The sequence below is a fragment of the Cloeon dipterum genome, chromosome X (assembly GCF_949628265.1).
Source record: "Cloeon dipterum chromosome X, ieCloDipt1.1, whole genome shotgun sequence".
Lineage (NCBI taxonomy): Eukaryota > Metazoa > Arthropoda > Insecta > Ephemeroptera > Baetidae > Cloeon > Cloeon dipterum.
In genome coordinates, this window is record NC_088790.1 from 8,281,814 (window position 1) to 8,296,037 (window position 14,224).

General features: G+C 43.2%; 4 protein-coding genes across 12 annotated transcripts; 2 read left to right on the plus strand and 2 right to left on the minus strand.

Annotated features, from left to right (window-relative positions):
* Nucleotides 1-8: 8 nt before the first annotated feature.
* Nucleotides 9-942, plus strand: mRpL54 (mitochondrial ribosomal protein L54). The gene is made up of 3 exons (XM_065495284.1): nucleotides 9-355; nucleotides 439-648; nucleotides 755-942. Exons 1-3 carry the CDS (start codon nucleotides 220-222, stop codon nucleotides 865-867), a joined length of 459 nt encoding a protein of 152 aa, XP_065351356.1. The 5' UTR covers nucleotides 9-219; the 3' UTR covers nucleotides 868-942.
* Nucleotides 943-1,213: 271 nt separating this feature from the next.
* FucTB (alpha-(1,3)-fucosyltransferase 10) lies at nucleotides 1,214-3,061 on the plus strand. The gene is made up of 6 exons (XM_065495283.1): nucleotides 1,214-1,479; nucleotides 1,536-1,672; nucleotides 1,730-1,955; nucleotides 2,041-2,230; nucleotides 2,290-2,464; nucleotides 2,519-3,061. The coding sequence occupies exons 1-6, from the start codon at nucleotides 1,341-1,343 to the stop codon at nucleotides 3,029-3,031; spliced, it is 1,380 nt and encodes a 459-aa protein (XP_065351355.1). The 5' UTR covers nucleotides 1,214-1,340; the 3' UTR covers nucleotides 3,032-3,061.
* A 45-nt stretch (nucleotides 3,062-3,106) lies between these two features.
* Nucleotides 3,107-5,335, minus strand: LOC135946852 (zinc finger protein ZFP2-like). 2 transcript variants are annotated; one of them, XM_065495280.1, is made up of 5 exons: nucleotides 5,272-5,335; nucleotides 4,685-5,215; nucleotides 4,454-4,634; nucleotides 4,160-4,397; nucleotides 3,107-4,110 (listed from the first exon to the last, which is right to left on the minus strand). In XM_065495280.1, exons 2-5 carry the CDS (start codon nucleotides 5,195-5,197, stop codon nucleotides 3,162-3,164), a joined length of 1,881 nt encoding a protein of 626 aa, XP_065351352.1. In that variant the 5' UTR covers nucleotides 5,198-5,215; nucleotides 5,272-5,335; the 3' UTR covers nucleotides 3,107-3,161. The 2 variants fall into 2 exon arrangements, with proteins under 2 accessions (XP_065351352.1, XP_065351353.1); XM_065495281.1 differs by having other exon boundaries at nucleotides 4,685-5,203; nucleotides 5,272-5,328.
* A 147-nt stretch (nucleotides 5,336-5,482) lies between these two features.
* On the minus strand, nucleotides 5,483-13,827 carry lig (lingerer). 8 transcript variants are annotated; one of them, XM_065495274.1, is made up of 17 exons: nucleotides 13,719-13,827; nucleotides 12,902-13,085; nucleotides 12,605-12,688; nucleotides 12,329-12,517; nucleotides 12,072-12,273; nucleotides 11,222-11,938; nucleotides 10,802-10,953; nucleotides 10,297-10,626; nucleotides 8,423-9,076; nucleotides 8,246-8,372; nucleotides 7,930-8,066; nucleotides 7,728-7,877; nucleotides 7,381-7,503; nucleotides 7,039-7,326; nucleotides 6,784-6,930; nucleotides 6,624-6,653; nucleotides 5,483-6,371 (listed from the first exon to the last, which is right to left on the minus strand). In XM_065495274.1, the coding sequence occupies exons 2-17, from the start codon at nucleotides 13,043-13,045 to the stop codon at nucleotides 6,276-6,278; spliced, it is 3,570 nt and encodes a 1,189-aa protein (XP_065351346.1). In that variant the 5' UTR covers nucleotides 13,046-13,085; nucleotides 13,719-13,827; the 3' UTR covers nucleotides 5,483-6,275. The 8 variants fall into 8 exon arrangements, with proteins under 8 accessions (XP_065351346.1, XP_065351345.1, XP_065351343.1 ...); XM_065495273.1 differs by having other exon boundaries at nucleotides 7,728-7,874; nucleotides 7,939-8,066; nucleotides 10,802-10,971; XM_065495271.1 differs by having other exon boundaries at nucleotides 7,728-7,874; nucleotides 10,802-10,971.
* Nucleotides 13,828-14,224: the final 397 nt, after the last annotated feature.

The following is a 14,224-nucleotide window of genomic DNA, read 5'->3' on the forward strand; positions in this document are numbered from 1 at the left end:
TCACATGTATGTAATTGTTATAATTTTGCATTTCGTCCCATGCACTGGGAAGGATAGAATTTGTATTATATCTACTACGTTTTGCTGCATCTGCATTGATCTGCATCCCCAAATGAAATTAAATTTCTGAATCGAGCGGATAGGCGTCAAATTCATCAAATATTTAGCTCGCTTCGCAGCAACTATAGAGCTCAAGGCAGACAGACACTCCTTTTGAAAATGTCAATTTCACTCTCAAATTTTGCTCCAACGTGCCGGCGGCTTATTATTTTTGGCCAACGCCTGATGACAAACCAGTCGATATCAAGGGACTTTTCATCAACAAACAAAAATTTTGCTGCAAAGCCTGGTGGAGGTAAATATCAAACTCCTATAAATATTTTATTTAATAATTATGCGCGCGCTTGATAATTTATAAACCTTTTTCTTCTAACGCAGCTGTGAATATTGGCGGACTTGGAAAGGCGTCCAAAAAGAAGTTGGGAAAGTTGGGGCCGGTTGCAGAAAAGACTGTCCTCTCTGTTGAAACAGACACCAAAAAATTGCGGGACTTTGTTTGTGGATCAAATTTGCAGAAGGAGGGCGGTGAGGAAATTCAGGTGAAGCCAGATTCGGAATATCCAGATTGGTTGTGGACTATACGGACAGGTAAAAGAGCCACTTTATGTCCGAAACTTTCTTAACGCATAATTTATACCAATTAATAGTTTCATGATAAAAGATTACTGTTATTTAATATGTAATATTTTTTCAGGAAAATTTCCAGAACTTAGTGAAATGGATCCAGAGAGTAAGGAATACTGGCTGAAAGTTAGAAGAATGGGAAGATGGAACAATAACATATTGATGAAACGGAAGAGGTTCTAGTCGGTAAATCAATGCATTGTCCTTACTGTGAATCCGCAATAAATTGAGGGAAAGCAACGTAGTTAAAATGAAAAATATTAAAGCTGTTGATTTGTGAGATCCTCGCCTCAACCATAGTTTGGATAAATTTAAAAAAATTAATTAATACAATCTACAATCTACCTACTAAGTGATTTGATATCGTAACTACTTTATATTTGCCAATAATACGATTCCATCTATTTATACAATGAAGATATAATATGTGAGAAAGGGTACAAAATCATTTTTGATCAGTTCAATTTAAAATTTCCCGCTCAGAGAGTCAGTCGCTCATTGGTTTACTTTACCACAACAAAGGAGGAGAGCGCAAGTAGTCGAATTTCAAAATAATTAAATAACTAAATCAAATGGAGATTGAAAGCTATTTCTTGTCATAGTCTAAAATTTATCAGAAAGTGCTTCCAGATAGATATGCTGTCAAGTGATTGGCAATGAGCTGCTTTTCAGTTTTCTTGACTTTCAAAATTAAGCACTTTTTGGCACTTGTCACTTTGCTGTCGCTAGCATTGCTTATATTGAACTTGACTAGCTTTAGACGTTTCAGCTCTGAAATAAATGCTGTTGAATTTGGTATGTTTGAAAATCTTTGACTGTTTGCCTGAAAGATTCATTAATGGTCTTTTTAGATGTCCAAATTCCTACTATTTTATGGTGGACTCCTTTTACTGGTGAAAATGGGGTGTTGAAAAATTGTGACCTCGGTGACGATTTCCAGGCATCTTGCTTCTTCACCAACGAGAGAAAATTATATCAACAAACTAAGGTATGTTCAAGGAAAGCTGATATTTGTGGTTTAATATCATGTACTATTTTTCTGCAGGCTCTTCTCTTCTATGGCAGCAGCTTCAATGCTTGGGAATTACCACCACGTAATCCTAAGAGGAAAAGACCATTGTGGGCTCTCTTACATGAGGAATCGCCTCGGAACACTGCCCTTTTGCAGCATGAGAGTGCTTTGAGCCTTTTCAACTTTTCGGCCACCTTTAGTCGTCATAGTGATCTTCCGCTTACACTGCAACACCTCACAAGCTTAGAAGACCTTGTCGGTAAAGTTACATTCACCATGGTTTAATTTGTTCCCTTGTTTAATTATTGAATGCTTGAACTTTTGAATTACAATTCAACATTTAGGCCACGAATTTCTCCAGTCATGGCAGTCAAAGGTTCAGTTCCAAAAGAAGGAGGGACTGGCTCCTGTGGTTTTCATTCAGTCGGATTGTGATACTTCAACTGACAGAGATAGCTATGTTCGAGAGTTGATGAAATATGTGAAAGTTGATTCCTATGGGTCCTGCCTTCAAAACAAAATGCTTCCCGAGAGGTTTGAAATTAAAAGTTGCATAATTGTCCCCATATTATGCTTCAGTTTTGATTTTTCAGCATTCGAGATCCTATGAGTGCCTTACATAGTGATGAATTTTGGAGGTTCCAGTCAAAATACAAGTTTTCAATCGCCTTTGAGAATGGAGAGTGCTTGGATTATATCACCGAAAAGCTTTGGAGACCTTTAGTTATTGGGTCTGTGCCTATTTATTACGGATCGCCGACTTTCCAGGTAAAAAGGTTTAATTAAATTCTAGATTTTTTCTAATATTCAAATAATTCCCAGGACTGGCTGCCATTCAAAAACTCCACCATAGATGTCCGTGATTACAAGTCTCCAAAGGAGCTAGCTGAGTTTATTTTAATGTTAGACTCTGATGAAGAAAGGTACAACCAATTTTTAGAGCATAAGAGACAGAGCCCAGAACGATTTTCAAGTGAATTATTGCTTCACATGCTTGCCGAAAGAAAGTGGAGCGTTGGCGAAAAACTGTGGAACAATTTTGAGACAAAGAGCCTAGTCGAAGTTTTTGAATGCTACGTGTGCCAAAGAGTTCATGAAAACTTGAAAGAAGGCGAGTCTGTTGTTAAATTAAATCATTATGAGTGCCCGCCACCAGTTTCCGCTCTAACAAAAACAACGTTGAATAATTCATTTTGGTTTGAGCAGTGGCATCAAGGGCAGTTTGAAGCTCAACTTGTCAAGGAACTTGTAGAGACTGGAAAAGTTGTTACTCAAGACGAGTTTTATGAAATCGTCGGCCAGAGAATGGTTGCCAAAAGAAAGAAAAAAAAGTAAATTCTTATTGCATTTTTAATAAAGTTATATATATATATATATATATATATATATATCTGCATAATTGAAAGCATATTTTTAAACTATCCAGTAGTTTTATTTTACAAACGATAGCAATGCGAGATTGAGCTTATAGAGCAAAGTGGTTCTGCTGCAGGTGTCTCAGGTCTTCCGCAGTCAGGTCGGCAGGCATTGAGAGGTTTTGATCATCTCGGGTGAGCAGCATGTCATTTATCTGGTGCCTGCCAAAGTCGGGCAGCAGCAGCATTTGCGGGTCGGCGTACCTGCTCAGGTCGGCCAGGTACACAGGCGACTCCCTCGACTGTTGCCGCTGCACAAACTCCTCCACGACAGACTCGTGAAGTCGAACATCCGAATCCAACAAACTGCTGATTTCCGACACCTGGAAGTGGTGTCGAGGCTTGGCCAAATCCAAGGAGGCGTCGCCGCTTGTGCACGTGTAATTCTTTGGCATTTCCAGGTCGATCGGCTGGTCGTTCTCTTGCAGGCTCAGCTGCTGATGGGAGATGTAAACCAGGTCTTGCCCACTATCGGTGGACACACTCATATAATAGTGGTTGTTGGCATCGGCCAACATTGGCGCAAGAGTCAAGTGGTCGTCCTCGATTTTTGCATGTTCTGCTTCCTCCTGCTCCTGGGGCGCTTTCTGCTTTGGCTTCTTTTTCGCCTTTTTACGCTCTACAGGCTTCAGCACCAACTGCCCACTCTCATCTTTGATGTATCGGTCCACAATGCGCCCCGCAGTCTGGTCATTGTGACACTTTTCCCTGTGGCGTTTGAGGTGCGAGCTGCGCTTGAACGACTTATTTTCGCAAGAATTGCAGGTGTAGGGTCGGTTATCCGAGTGGCTCTTCATGTGGCGCGTCAGCTCTGAGGGGCGCTTGAACGATTTCGAACACTGGCTGCAAACGTGGTCTCTGTTTTCAGAGTGGAGGAAGGTGTGGTGGTCCTTGAGGGCGGATAGATTGTAGAATGCCGAGCCGCACAGTTCGCATACGAAAGATCTATCATTGAAGTGGAGTTTGACGTGCCGCGCCAGATTGGTTTTGAACCTTGTCCTGAAAAAATGTCAATCGAGGCACTTTTCCAAGGTATGGTGCAATTTACCTGTACTGGCAAATATTACATTCGTAGTCTCTGTTGTGGTGCGTCCTGTCGAAGTGCGAGGAGGCTGCTTTTTTACTGACAAAGTATTTTTTGCAATTATCACATTGAAATTCGAGTTGCGCAGGGTCGTTTTCAGAAGCTAGCATCAATTTGTGGTTTTTCGACTGTAGGTGGTTTTCGTAAGCACTTCCTGTCGAAAATGAAGCGTTGCAAGGCTTGCATTTCTGCTTCTTTTCCACTGAGGAGTAAAATATTATGCTTACTTGAAGTATTAAAAAAATGTATGTGAACTACCTAAATGCTTTCTACGGTGCTGTTCTAAGGCAGAAACTCTGATGAACTTTTTATTGCAGGTATCACATTTATGCTTAGGCTTTTCTGTGCAGACTTGATGGCCATTTTGCTGGTGCTCGAGTAAAACTTTCCAGGCGGAGAACCCCTGCTTGCACGTTAGGCACTGGTACTTTTCATGACTCTAAAATTTGAATTTCATTAGAAAAAGATTAAGACTAATAAGTGTTGCACCTGTAGGTGTGCATTATACTGCTGTTTTCTGGAGAAGGTTTGGTGGCACAGTGCGCAACACATCATCTGGCTCTCCTCATGCGCTTGCTCTACGTGCGACTCAAGGTCCTCTTTGGAGTTGCAGAACTCGCCGCAGAAGTTGCAGACCTGCTTCTCTTTGGCATGTAGCTGGAGGTGCTTGTACAAGCTCTGTCTACGAGTAAAGGTCTTGTCGCAGAACTTGCACTTGTGCGAGTAGTCGAGCAGGCGCTGGTTGTGCTTTTCCCTCATATGCACCTTGAGCTTCTTCTGGGAGGTGAACAGCTCGTCGCACAGCTTGCAGTCGTTCTTCTCGTGGCCTTGCATGTGCTTCCTGTAGTGCCGCAGCAAAGCGAACGTCCGCTTGCATTTCAGACAGGTTATTGAGTGCTCCCTTGTCTTCCGAGTCACTGGGGGTGGCTTCTGGGGGGTGTAAAGTGGAGCGAAGCCACTCGAGCAGGCAGGCCCCGTCACTTCCCCGACTTTTTTGCGCATTTTCACCTGAATCGTGATCTATTTAAAATAACATCGAAAATGTTTTGTGGAAGAAAGAATAACACGAACAACACCTTTTAGCTTTCATCGAGATGGACTCCATACTCGTCTATGTACTCAAGGGCTTGTTTTTCTTCACAGCTGGTTTCACCAATAAGCAGGGAGCAGGGCCCCTTATTGGACGCCAATTTTTTGGAGTGGGGAGAGCAAGGCTCTCGAAATCTTCTATTCCGTAAATTAAGCCTTTTTTGCTTGTGGGTTTGCAGAGCAATGAAAGATATAAAATTATCAATTATGAATTATTTAATTATGTTGTGTGTTGCAATTTATCTTTACAACAAAAGTGAGGGCCATTGCCAGCTTACTTCGCTACACATTTCTTTCAATAGACACAACTCAACCCCCTCTCAAGTTGATCCAACACGCAGGACACATTCAGTAGAAGAAAACGGATTGAGGATGGTGCAGCACGACCAGCACAGTAAACTTTATAATTCTGTCAGATCAAGTGCCGCATTTGCGTGAGAATGCATGTTTCCACTAAGAGTAATAAATAAAAATAATACATGACCATTCCGTAAAAAAATGTTCCGGCGCTGTTTAGTTTAATGATTTTTAATAATCCTAGAATACAGTTACGTTTACACAATAATTACCAACTACAGGAAAAAAACTATTCACATCATGTCATCAATCAATTTAGGTTTCCTGGAGTACTGCGTAATTTTTCAAATTAAAAGGGCGAGCAAACGTTTAAATTAACCCTTAAAAAAAAGTTGCACGTACGCTGCTTTTTTGAGCGCAATTTCCAGATTGCACGCAATCCCCAAAAAATGGATATTGTTTTCAATTAACTCTTGTGTTTGTGTTAATATTTTATTTTAGGCAACTCGACAATTGCCTAGACAGTCGTGAAAAATAAGATCGAACAAAATGTTTCAAAAATCAGTCTTGACCGACTGATTGATCTTTGCAAACCCTTGATGCTTTTGATGTGTGTCTTGTCTCTATGTATGTGAGTGGCAACCGTTACATTCAAGTACAAAATAAGAAAGAAGAGAAGATTTTGTCTGTTAGGTTAATTCTGAGTCCAGAAAGTGTTGTATCCCTGCTTGCTAGTCTTGTTCTGCTGAGAACTTGTCTGCGAACGCTGTCCTGAGCCAGTGCCAGAGTCCTGTGAAATCGAGACGCCGTTTTAGTTTGGTCACTGGACATGGGCACAAGTTTACACAAGAAGCAGAATTTGGAACGGAATTGGCATGCACAGTTCCCCACGAACCAAGCAGACAGAACTAGGAAAGCTTTTAAGGCTGATTATGTGCTCAAAGTCTAGGGAAGCTTGAATGTCAAGTAGAATTATATTAGTCTTTCTCTAGTGCGAGAGGACTGACTGTATGGACAACAGGGAATCAAGTCAGACACTTACCGAGCGTCTGCCCTGGTTCCTATACTCCATCTAGATAGAAAGAAAAATAACTGAATAAGTCAGAGCCGTTTTTCCAAGCCTAGCTGCTTATTCCATGGGGATTCCAAACAGGAAATAAAATAAAACAGGTGCTAAGTGCTGTATCAGAGTGCTATCTCACCTGATGCAGTTGCTGATGCATCTGCTGAGGCATCGCTGGAATGAAGAGAGGAGCGTACTGCGTGGCACCCGCTCCGATCTGGCCTGTCTGGGAAGCCGGCAAGCTGAACGGCTGCGGCGCGGCTGAGTAGCTTTGCTTATCGTATGACTGCAAGTACAATTTTGAATGAGATCAAACAATTTACGAGCAATCATTTTATGAAACCAATAACTTTAAATAAAAGATCTGAAAAAAAAACCACAAGGGAATACTCACATTGACTTTGCCGAGAGCAGGGTGCGGCTTGCCGTACATGGCGGACGTAATATCTGAAGCAGACCCAGTGGCCGAGCCAGTAGTACCTCCGCTACCGACCACACTACCCTTGCCGCTCTGGCCTCCCTGACTGCTGGCGTTGACATAGCCGCTGCTGCTCTTGCTGTAGTCAGCAGCACCTTGGCCAGCCAGGCTGTCATAGCTGGTGCCAAAACCCGTGTAGCCGGCTGGCTTTGCATACTGCGTGCTGTTAGTGGCAGCATGCGTGTTTGTGGCGGGGGTCGGCAACTGCGGTTCCTCGCTGGTCAGTAATGGTAGATCCTCATATTTGACAATACATACCGGATATAAGGGTGCGCTGTATTGGAAGCTTCCAGGTACAACATTGGCTCCGTAAAAGTAAGCATAGCCAGGAGGCAGCGTGGTTGGATTGAGCATAGGCTGCTGGTGGGTCGGGGTCGCGTTCTGCAATGAGCATGTGAATTATGATACCAATTTTCACAATCACATTAAAAGTCACATTTAAATACTTATTGTTAGTAGAGAGCGATAAGCATTTTTTTCTTTAACATTTATGCTTCTTTAGTACAGTGAAATTAGATGGCACTGATATGGATAATTATTAGGTGGATAATATTGTTTATCAGCCTTAATAGGAGATCAAGTACAAATTAAGTCTTTGGGCATACCTGTTGCGAAAGGGTGGAAGGAACTGGGCTGGAATTGTTGTCAGTTCTGGTGTACCTGCCGTCGCCGGACACAGAATAAGCCACACTGGTCATACCACTATCCCGTCCAGTAAGGCTGCTGATGTCGTAGTAGCCACCAGGCGTCTGCTGCTTTACCAAATGTGAGCATTGAATTAAAACATTTGAATCACTTGCGGCTTACCATTGGTACCCGAGATGAAAGCATTTGGTGTTGGAAATCATCAAAGCTGTAGATTGGCTGCTGCACGTTGAAGTACGGCACCTGGCCCTGCCCCATGATGTACTGCTGCTGGTGGCTAAGCATCGCTGGTGGAACACCTTTAAACAAACACGTCATTATTAGGATGTAGTAATGGCGCAAGCAATTGAGGCCACTTATTTTCTTTTCAGCCAAATGCCAATATAATCACATAGAATCATAAGTAGTTTTATAAGGTAGTCTGGGGTTTTTCATCATTCTCAATCTCAAGGGAATATAGTAATTTATTTCCTCTTACCTGCAGTTGAACTTGTAACTTTGGTGCTAGCTGTGCTGCTCTGGCCAGTGGAAGTGAGACCAAGGGCCTGTGAAGCAGAGGCTTGCGTTGTAGAACTTGACGTTGTCCCGCTGCTGGGAGCATCATACTGCAAGGAAAAACTGAATTCCAACACACATTTACTAAAGAAAAAACTACCTGTCCATCCTTGGACGACGCCATGCTGGAGCCCATTTTGCTGGCACTGACCGAACTGGAGCTGTGCAAAGAAGACGTGGTGGTGGTTGGACCGTTGCTCCCGTAGTTGCCCGGGTACTGCGTGCTGTTGGCTGCGGTGTACGCTGTGCCAGATCCTGAGGTAATGTAGCTCTGCGGATACTGCTGGTTGTAAGTGGATGAAGTGGCGGCCGAAACGGTCTGGCCTATCGACGGGTATGCCTGGTACGTGTTTCCACCAGTCGACTGATGGTAGGTGTTTGTGCTGCTAGTCTGGCTGTAAGTGGTGGTTGGGGCGCTCGACGACTGGAACGATTGGTTTCCTCCATAACCCGATTGACCGCTCGAGTACGACTGGCCCTGCGTCTGCCCGCTAGGGTACTGCGAGGACGAAACCTGAGACGAGTAGCCGCTCGCCGGCCCTGACGACGGGTAGCTCGACCCCGACTGATAGGACTTCTGGTATGAGCTCTGGTAGTTGGAGCTCGTGTTGTTGCTGTTCGAGTAAGCCAGGTTGTCCGGCTTGGCTGACTCGATGCCAGTTGAGCTGACAGGTGGCCGGTAAGAGCCGCTCTGCTGCTGCGCCTTGTGGTCACTTACTTGCGCAGGGAATGTCATGGAATCAGTTCCTCCCAACTGAAAATAGTTCGCAAGATTTGTCAAAACAATACGAAACAATCAGCTGTATCAATTCATTCTTAACTCAGCTTTTCAGACCGCCTCATCTCTTTATCAGTAGAAAAAAATGAACCAGAAAATAAAAGCATTGAACGTGCTTGGCAACAGATACTGGGGCTAGGGTTTAATATTTAATCGCTTACAATAATATTTATTCTTTAAGTTTGAATTAAATGAATATTAACAAAAGAGTAGAATGCTTGATATTTATTGGTGGATCAGATTAATCTACGCCGGACTGTTTGTTAAGAATGACGAGAATTAAATAAATATAGAAGAGTAAAATGGCCCGAAGAAAATCACTCTGACAGAGTTATAAGCAAAGAAAATCAAGTTTATTCCAAGAAGCTTGGTGATGGTTCACAACCTCTTTTAATTCATTAGTATAGAATAAAAAAACAATGAACTTAAATTTAGTTTAAGCTAGGCGAAAATGACACATAAGGAATAGAAGAATAGCCAGTTGATCCATGCATTGTTTTAGTTTTTTCCCATAAATAGCATATTTAAATTCAAAGCTTAAAAGTTGCAATGCTGAGGGAATGCGACATAGAAACACTTGTTTGCTAGCTGACACGTGGTTTTAGGCATCACGTAGTTTACCCAATATACGAAGATTTGAGATAGAAGAGGCACGCAGGCGTAACAGAGGGTGTAACACCCTTCAGGTAGTCTATTGGAATGTGCTGCCCTCTAAGTATGGCATTAAAAGTTGTTGATACTTCAGTGTTCAGAGTTTTATCCAGCCGATTTAATCAATGGTGGTTTTAACCCCCCTATTTTAGCCGGCTTTATTCTGGTTTTTGAATTTTTTCACAGCTTGTCAAAAATCCACAAGTTAGTTTAAATTTTTTTGTTGCAGTCGAAAAAAAGCAAAAAACAAAACGGATTAAGCCGGATAAAACCACCTCGTTGTAGAAAAATCCGGCTTTTTCGAAACACTGATACTTTCAATTCCGAAAGTCCATGGCAAAAGACTCAATAGAGATGTTTTCTCGATACAATTACTTAGGTCTGATGGCTACCAATAATTTATTCATGTATCAGATAAATGCCTAATTCTTCAAAGTATATCAGTTGAGTTTTGTAAGGTAGCTTAGGTTATTTGCATCATTTACATGAATAACACAATAATTTAGAGACTTAACAACAATTAAACAACAGTAAAATTTCCTAACCTTTTGACTGTGAGAGATGGCAGACAAGCTGGTCTGGCTCAGGTCCTTGGCATTGGCAGTCTGAGCTCCAGCCGAGCTCGAGTAGGCAGTCATGTTATCTTGAGCCTGTTGGCCCTTGCTGTTCAAACTCATGCTGCTAAGATCAAGCGGCGGCCCACTACCACCGGAACCCTGTTTGAGGTCGGATGAGGTTTTGTACTTGGAATTCGACTCTGGCGTGCTCTTCGAGAGCTCAAACGAATCTGAGCCAAACTCGAGTCCTCCGAACTGCACGTCCAACCCTGGAGCCGTGGTCGCGTCGCCAGGCATCTCAACAGCAGAGGATGGAATCTAACAGAAATCAAACAAACGGGTTCGTCAAGCAAAGCAATCATGGGTTCACAAAATATATGACAGTCCAGCTTCATTGCTGTTACTTGGATTAGTTTTATCAAGATTGTATTTTTTTTTAAATTTTTCAAGGGGTTAGTGGGTGTTAGAGTACAAACAAGAGACAAACCCTTACTTTTGAAGGGGGTGGAAGCCTTGTACGCTGCACCTTTGGTCTGGACTGAAGGTTTTGTTGAGATTGGGGAGCCGTCTGTTTCTGCTGGTGAGGCAGCGACTGCGCTGAGTTCTTAATTTGGCTGCTGTAGCTGGCGTTCGAGCCACCGTATGCTGTTGCAGAGTAAGATGCTGCAATTAGTGTTTGATTACACTCCTGCTTGTGAGACAGAAATATGAGGCATGACTCCAATTTCGCATGCATCAGACAAATGCCTTCGTATTCATCAAAGAGTGATATTCAGTCACGTTTTGTAAGGTAGCTTAAGGTTTTTACATCAATTGCACTTGGCATTTAAAGAACATTAAATGCGCGCCCTTCCCGGTCCTCGGACAGGGATAAAAAGCAAAAAAAAAATACATTAAAAGAACACGAACATACCTGTCGCCGAATATGACGCAGGGCTAGACGACTGGTAGTTTCCAGCAGTGGCCGCGTAGCCACCAGAGTTGACAGCGGAGACATACGAGATCGGTTCCTTGGGCCCGTTGGTGGATGATGCGCCGACTCCGACAGCGGCCTTCAGGGATTCATTTGCCGCTGCCACCTGGGTCAGTTGAGAGAAGTACTGAGATTGTGCTGGTGTAAGCTTGTTCGGTGTGGTGGTCAGCGACTGCGGAAGCATACTGGCCGCCGTGTCGAGGCTGCTCGCCGCGCCAGACAGACCTTTGGCCACGACAGCGGCCATCTCACGGTCCATGGCATCGACCGCCTCCATGGCCGACGGCCTCGGCGCTGTGCTCGGTGTGAATACCTTGGTATCAGCCAGGGAGCCGGTGTATTCCTCGTTATCCCAATCTTCAGTCACAGGGAAATTGTCGTTCCACTCTCCCACGCCGTAGTCAGCACCATTAGCGTTAGTCTCAGCCTCGTTGTCCCCATGGGGGTCCCACGTCTCTATCGACTTGGGAAAGCCTCCCTTCTCCCCCCTGCCTTGGAAGGTACGAGGCCCCGATCGACCGCCACCCCTACCACCTCGGCCAGATCTTCCTGGCCCGTTGGCCATTCTGCCGGCACCCCGCTTAGGGGCTGATTCACCCTTGACACCGCCCTCCTCCTGCAAGTTCTTCTCATTCTCTTTGTTCTCTCTACCGCGCCCTGAAAAGTAAAATGAGAAAATAAAATTTATTACACACCTACAGTACAACTAACATGCAATTTAAAATATTACAAAACAAACAATGTTTAGATTTAAATTTTAATATTGTTAAATATGCAACTAGAAACGTACATCCACGGCTGTCTGAGGAGCCACGGCCCCGCATTCGAGGAGGACCACCACCTCTGGTGCGGGAACGCTCTCGGTCGACCGTTGAATCACCAGGTTCGCTACGATCCCTGGCAGCGCCTTCAGACTTTTCTCCGCGAGAAGATGAAACAGCACCTGCTTGGTTGCGAGTCTTCTTTTTCTTTCCAGATGTTTCCCACTCACCCTGAATACACGTGCTCTATTAATCAAGTTGAATAGATCACAAATTTCGAACTTACAGTTCCAGAGCCCTCAAGCAGCATATTCACTGCTCTGTCCAGGTCATTGTCGCAGTCATGCAAAGCGGTGCACACTTCGTCCTCCGACTTGCGCGTGGCGTCCATAACCTGCTTGATTTTGTTTTTCATGTCTGGATCCTCAGTTCGAGTGTCAATAATTTGTGCAAGTCTCATTTGTTCCGCAGTGGCCTAAAATGGAGCACGTGTTACAAATTGCGTCAGGGGGATAATCATAAAATGGCGTGGCGTGTCCATCCTATGCCCCCTTTCTTTTACCTTGTTGCCCTCCTTGATGATCTGAGCGGTACGATCACTCGATGGTGCATGAGCCTCCTTGTTATTTTGACCTTTGTTTTTGCCCTGGTATTTGAAAATATTTTAGCTTCCAAGACGAAACTTTGATTCTATTCTACAGAAGAACCAGGCAAGAACATGCGAAAATAAAAAAGGAGCTCCGACATGCAGAGATACACATAAATACGTGTCCCCTCCGGCGGAAAAAAAATTAACCCCGCGATGAACAAGCGTGAAATTTGTGCTTAAAAAGGCAGCACAAATCCATTAGAAAATTACCTTTGGAACATTGTCTGAAGCTTTGGGTGTGTCTGTCTTTGTAGTTTCTGTCTTCTGAGCTTTGTTTGATGGAGTAAGGTCGCCGCTGGATGATTTCGCAGCACCTTTGCCGCCACGCGGGCCGGCTCTGATAACAGAGCTCATCTTGCTCTATTCTTATTATGTACACTTTTTACAAGAAGTACTGAAACAGAAAAAGATACAATCATTTACCGATCAGCGTTTCTTGTAATTCAGGACATTAACCAGTACATAGGTTGTAGTGTCCTTGAAATCGTAATGCGTGCATCCCAAGCAACGCGGCTTCGGCCATCATGCAAAGTGACGAAATCAACAAAATAATAAAGCATTATGGGCACATAAATGTGTTTCACACGAAGGGAGTGTTACAAAGTTTTGAAACAATTTCTTAATCTCTACTAGTCGATATAACTTGAAAACAACCGTCCTTTGTGGGTCAAGCATTGGTTTTCCTGTGCCGGGGTTGAGCATAAACAATCACAAAAATGAGCGAACAGTGTGAAAAATCACAACCAAAACGCGTAATTACCAGAGAAAAACTTAGCGGATGGTTAAAGAGCACAGTTACATAAATTAAAAGCGCAAAATTGAAAGCGGAAAACGCATAGAAGCTCCCGGTTTTAGCCCATGTGGGAGAGACGCCATTTCCATCTTTAAGCAGACATAACTTGATGACATCTATCCAAGGATAACATTGTTTATTTAGCTCTAATGGTCAAATTTTTGCGCCGGATCGAGCGGCGATTAACCCAAAGTCCTACCCAAAACAAAAGCAAGAGAAATAAAGGCTACTTACAACGCAGAAACTGGCAAAACTGAAGGAAATTCAGAGAGGAACTCACCTCGCAAACGCTCAAAAAAGCAAACGGTCACGTGACTTGGAAGGCTTCGCGCAAGCGTCGTGTTGCGGCGCTGACGTCATTTGTATATTGTGCGAGGGAATTTTTTCAAAATATTCTTCAAGCCCAGTGGTTTATAAATAAAAATTTCTTTAATAGAACGAATTGACCAATTATTTTAAATGAAATTATAGGCTGAATTTAAATAATAAATAGTCTAAGTGACTCCACGAGCAATTTTTATTAATAAACAATCCAGGATGGTGTATATTTGCGAACTATTGGAAAGTTGTGGAATAAAACCAGTTCCTGTATATTCGATTGAAGTGTTGTTGCCTGCATTTATGATGCATTACATACTCTGTACTTGTTATTATGATGTATGACAATGTGCAAAATATGAGTTTAATTTGATACGTCAATGGTGGTTCTTGGTTACTTCATAATGACAAGGATGATAAAT

Coding starts and splice junctions, on each gene's coding strand:
- mRpL54 (XM_065495284.1), top strand. CDS start 220: ATGTCAATTTCACTCTCAAATTTTGCTCCAACGTGCCGGCGGCTTATT. Junction 356..438: donor TGCTGCAAAGCCTGGTGGAG/GTAAATATCAAA, acceptor CTTCTAACGCAG/CTGTGAATATTGGCGGACTT. Junction 649..754: donor GTTGTGGACTATACGGACAG/GTAAAAGAGCCA, acceptor ATATTTTTTCAG/GAAAATTTCCAGAACTTAGT.
- FucTB (XM_065495283.1), top strand. CDS start 1,341: ATGAGCTGCTTTTCAGTTTTCTTGACTTTCAAAATTAAGCACTTTTTG. Junction 1,956..2,040: donor AAGCTTAGAAGACCTTGTCG/GTAAAGTTACAT, acceptor TTCAACATTTAG/GCCACGAATTTCTCCAGTCA. Junction 2,465..2,518: donor ACGGATCGCCGACTTTCCAG/GTAAAAAGGTTT, acceptor AATAATTCCCAG/GACTGGCTGCCATTCAAAAA.
- LOC135946852 (XM_065495280.1), bottom strand. CDS start 5,197: ATGCGCAAAAAAGTCGGGGAAGTGACGGGGCCTGCCTGCTCGAGTGGC. Junction 4,635..4,684: donor AGTATAATGCACACCTACAG/GTGCAACACTTA, acceptor TTCAAATTTTAG/AGTCATGAAAAGTACCAGTG. Junction 4,111..4,159: donor TGTAATATTTGCCAGTACAG/GTAAATTGCACC, acceptor ACATTTTTTCAG/GACAAGGTTCAAAACCAATC.
- lig (XM_065495270.1), bottom strand. CDS start 13,045: ATGAGCTCTGTTATCAGAGCCGGCCCGCGTGGCGGCAAAGGTGCTGCG. Junction 12,689..12,901: donor CTTCAGACAATGTTCCAAAG/GTAATTTTCTAA, acceptor TTCAAATACCAG/GGCAAAAACAAAGGTCAAAA. Junction 6,931..7,038: donor CTGCTCTCGGCAAAGTCAAT/GTGAGTATTCCC, acceptor TTGTACTTGCAG/TCATACGATAAGCAAAGCTA.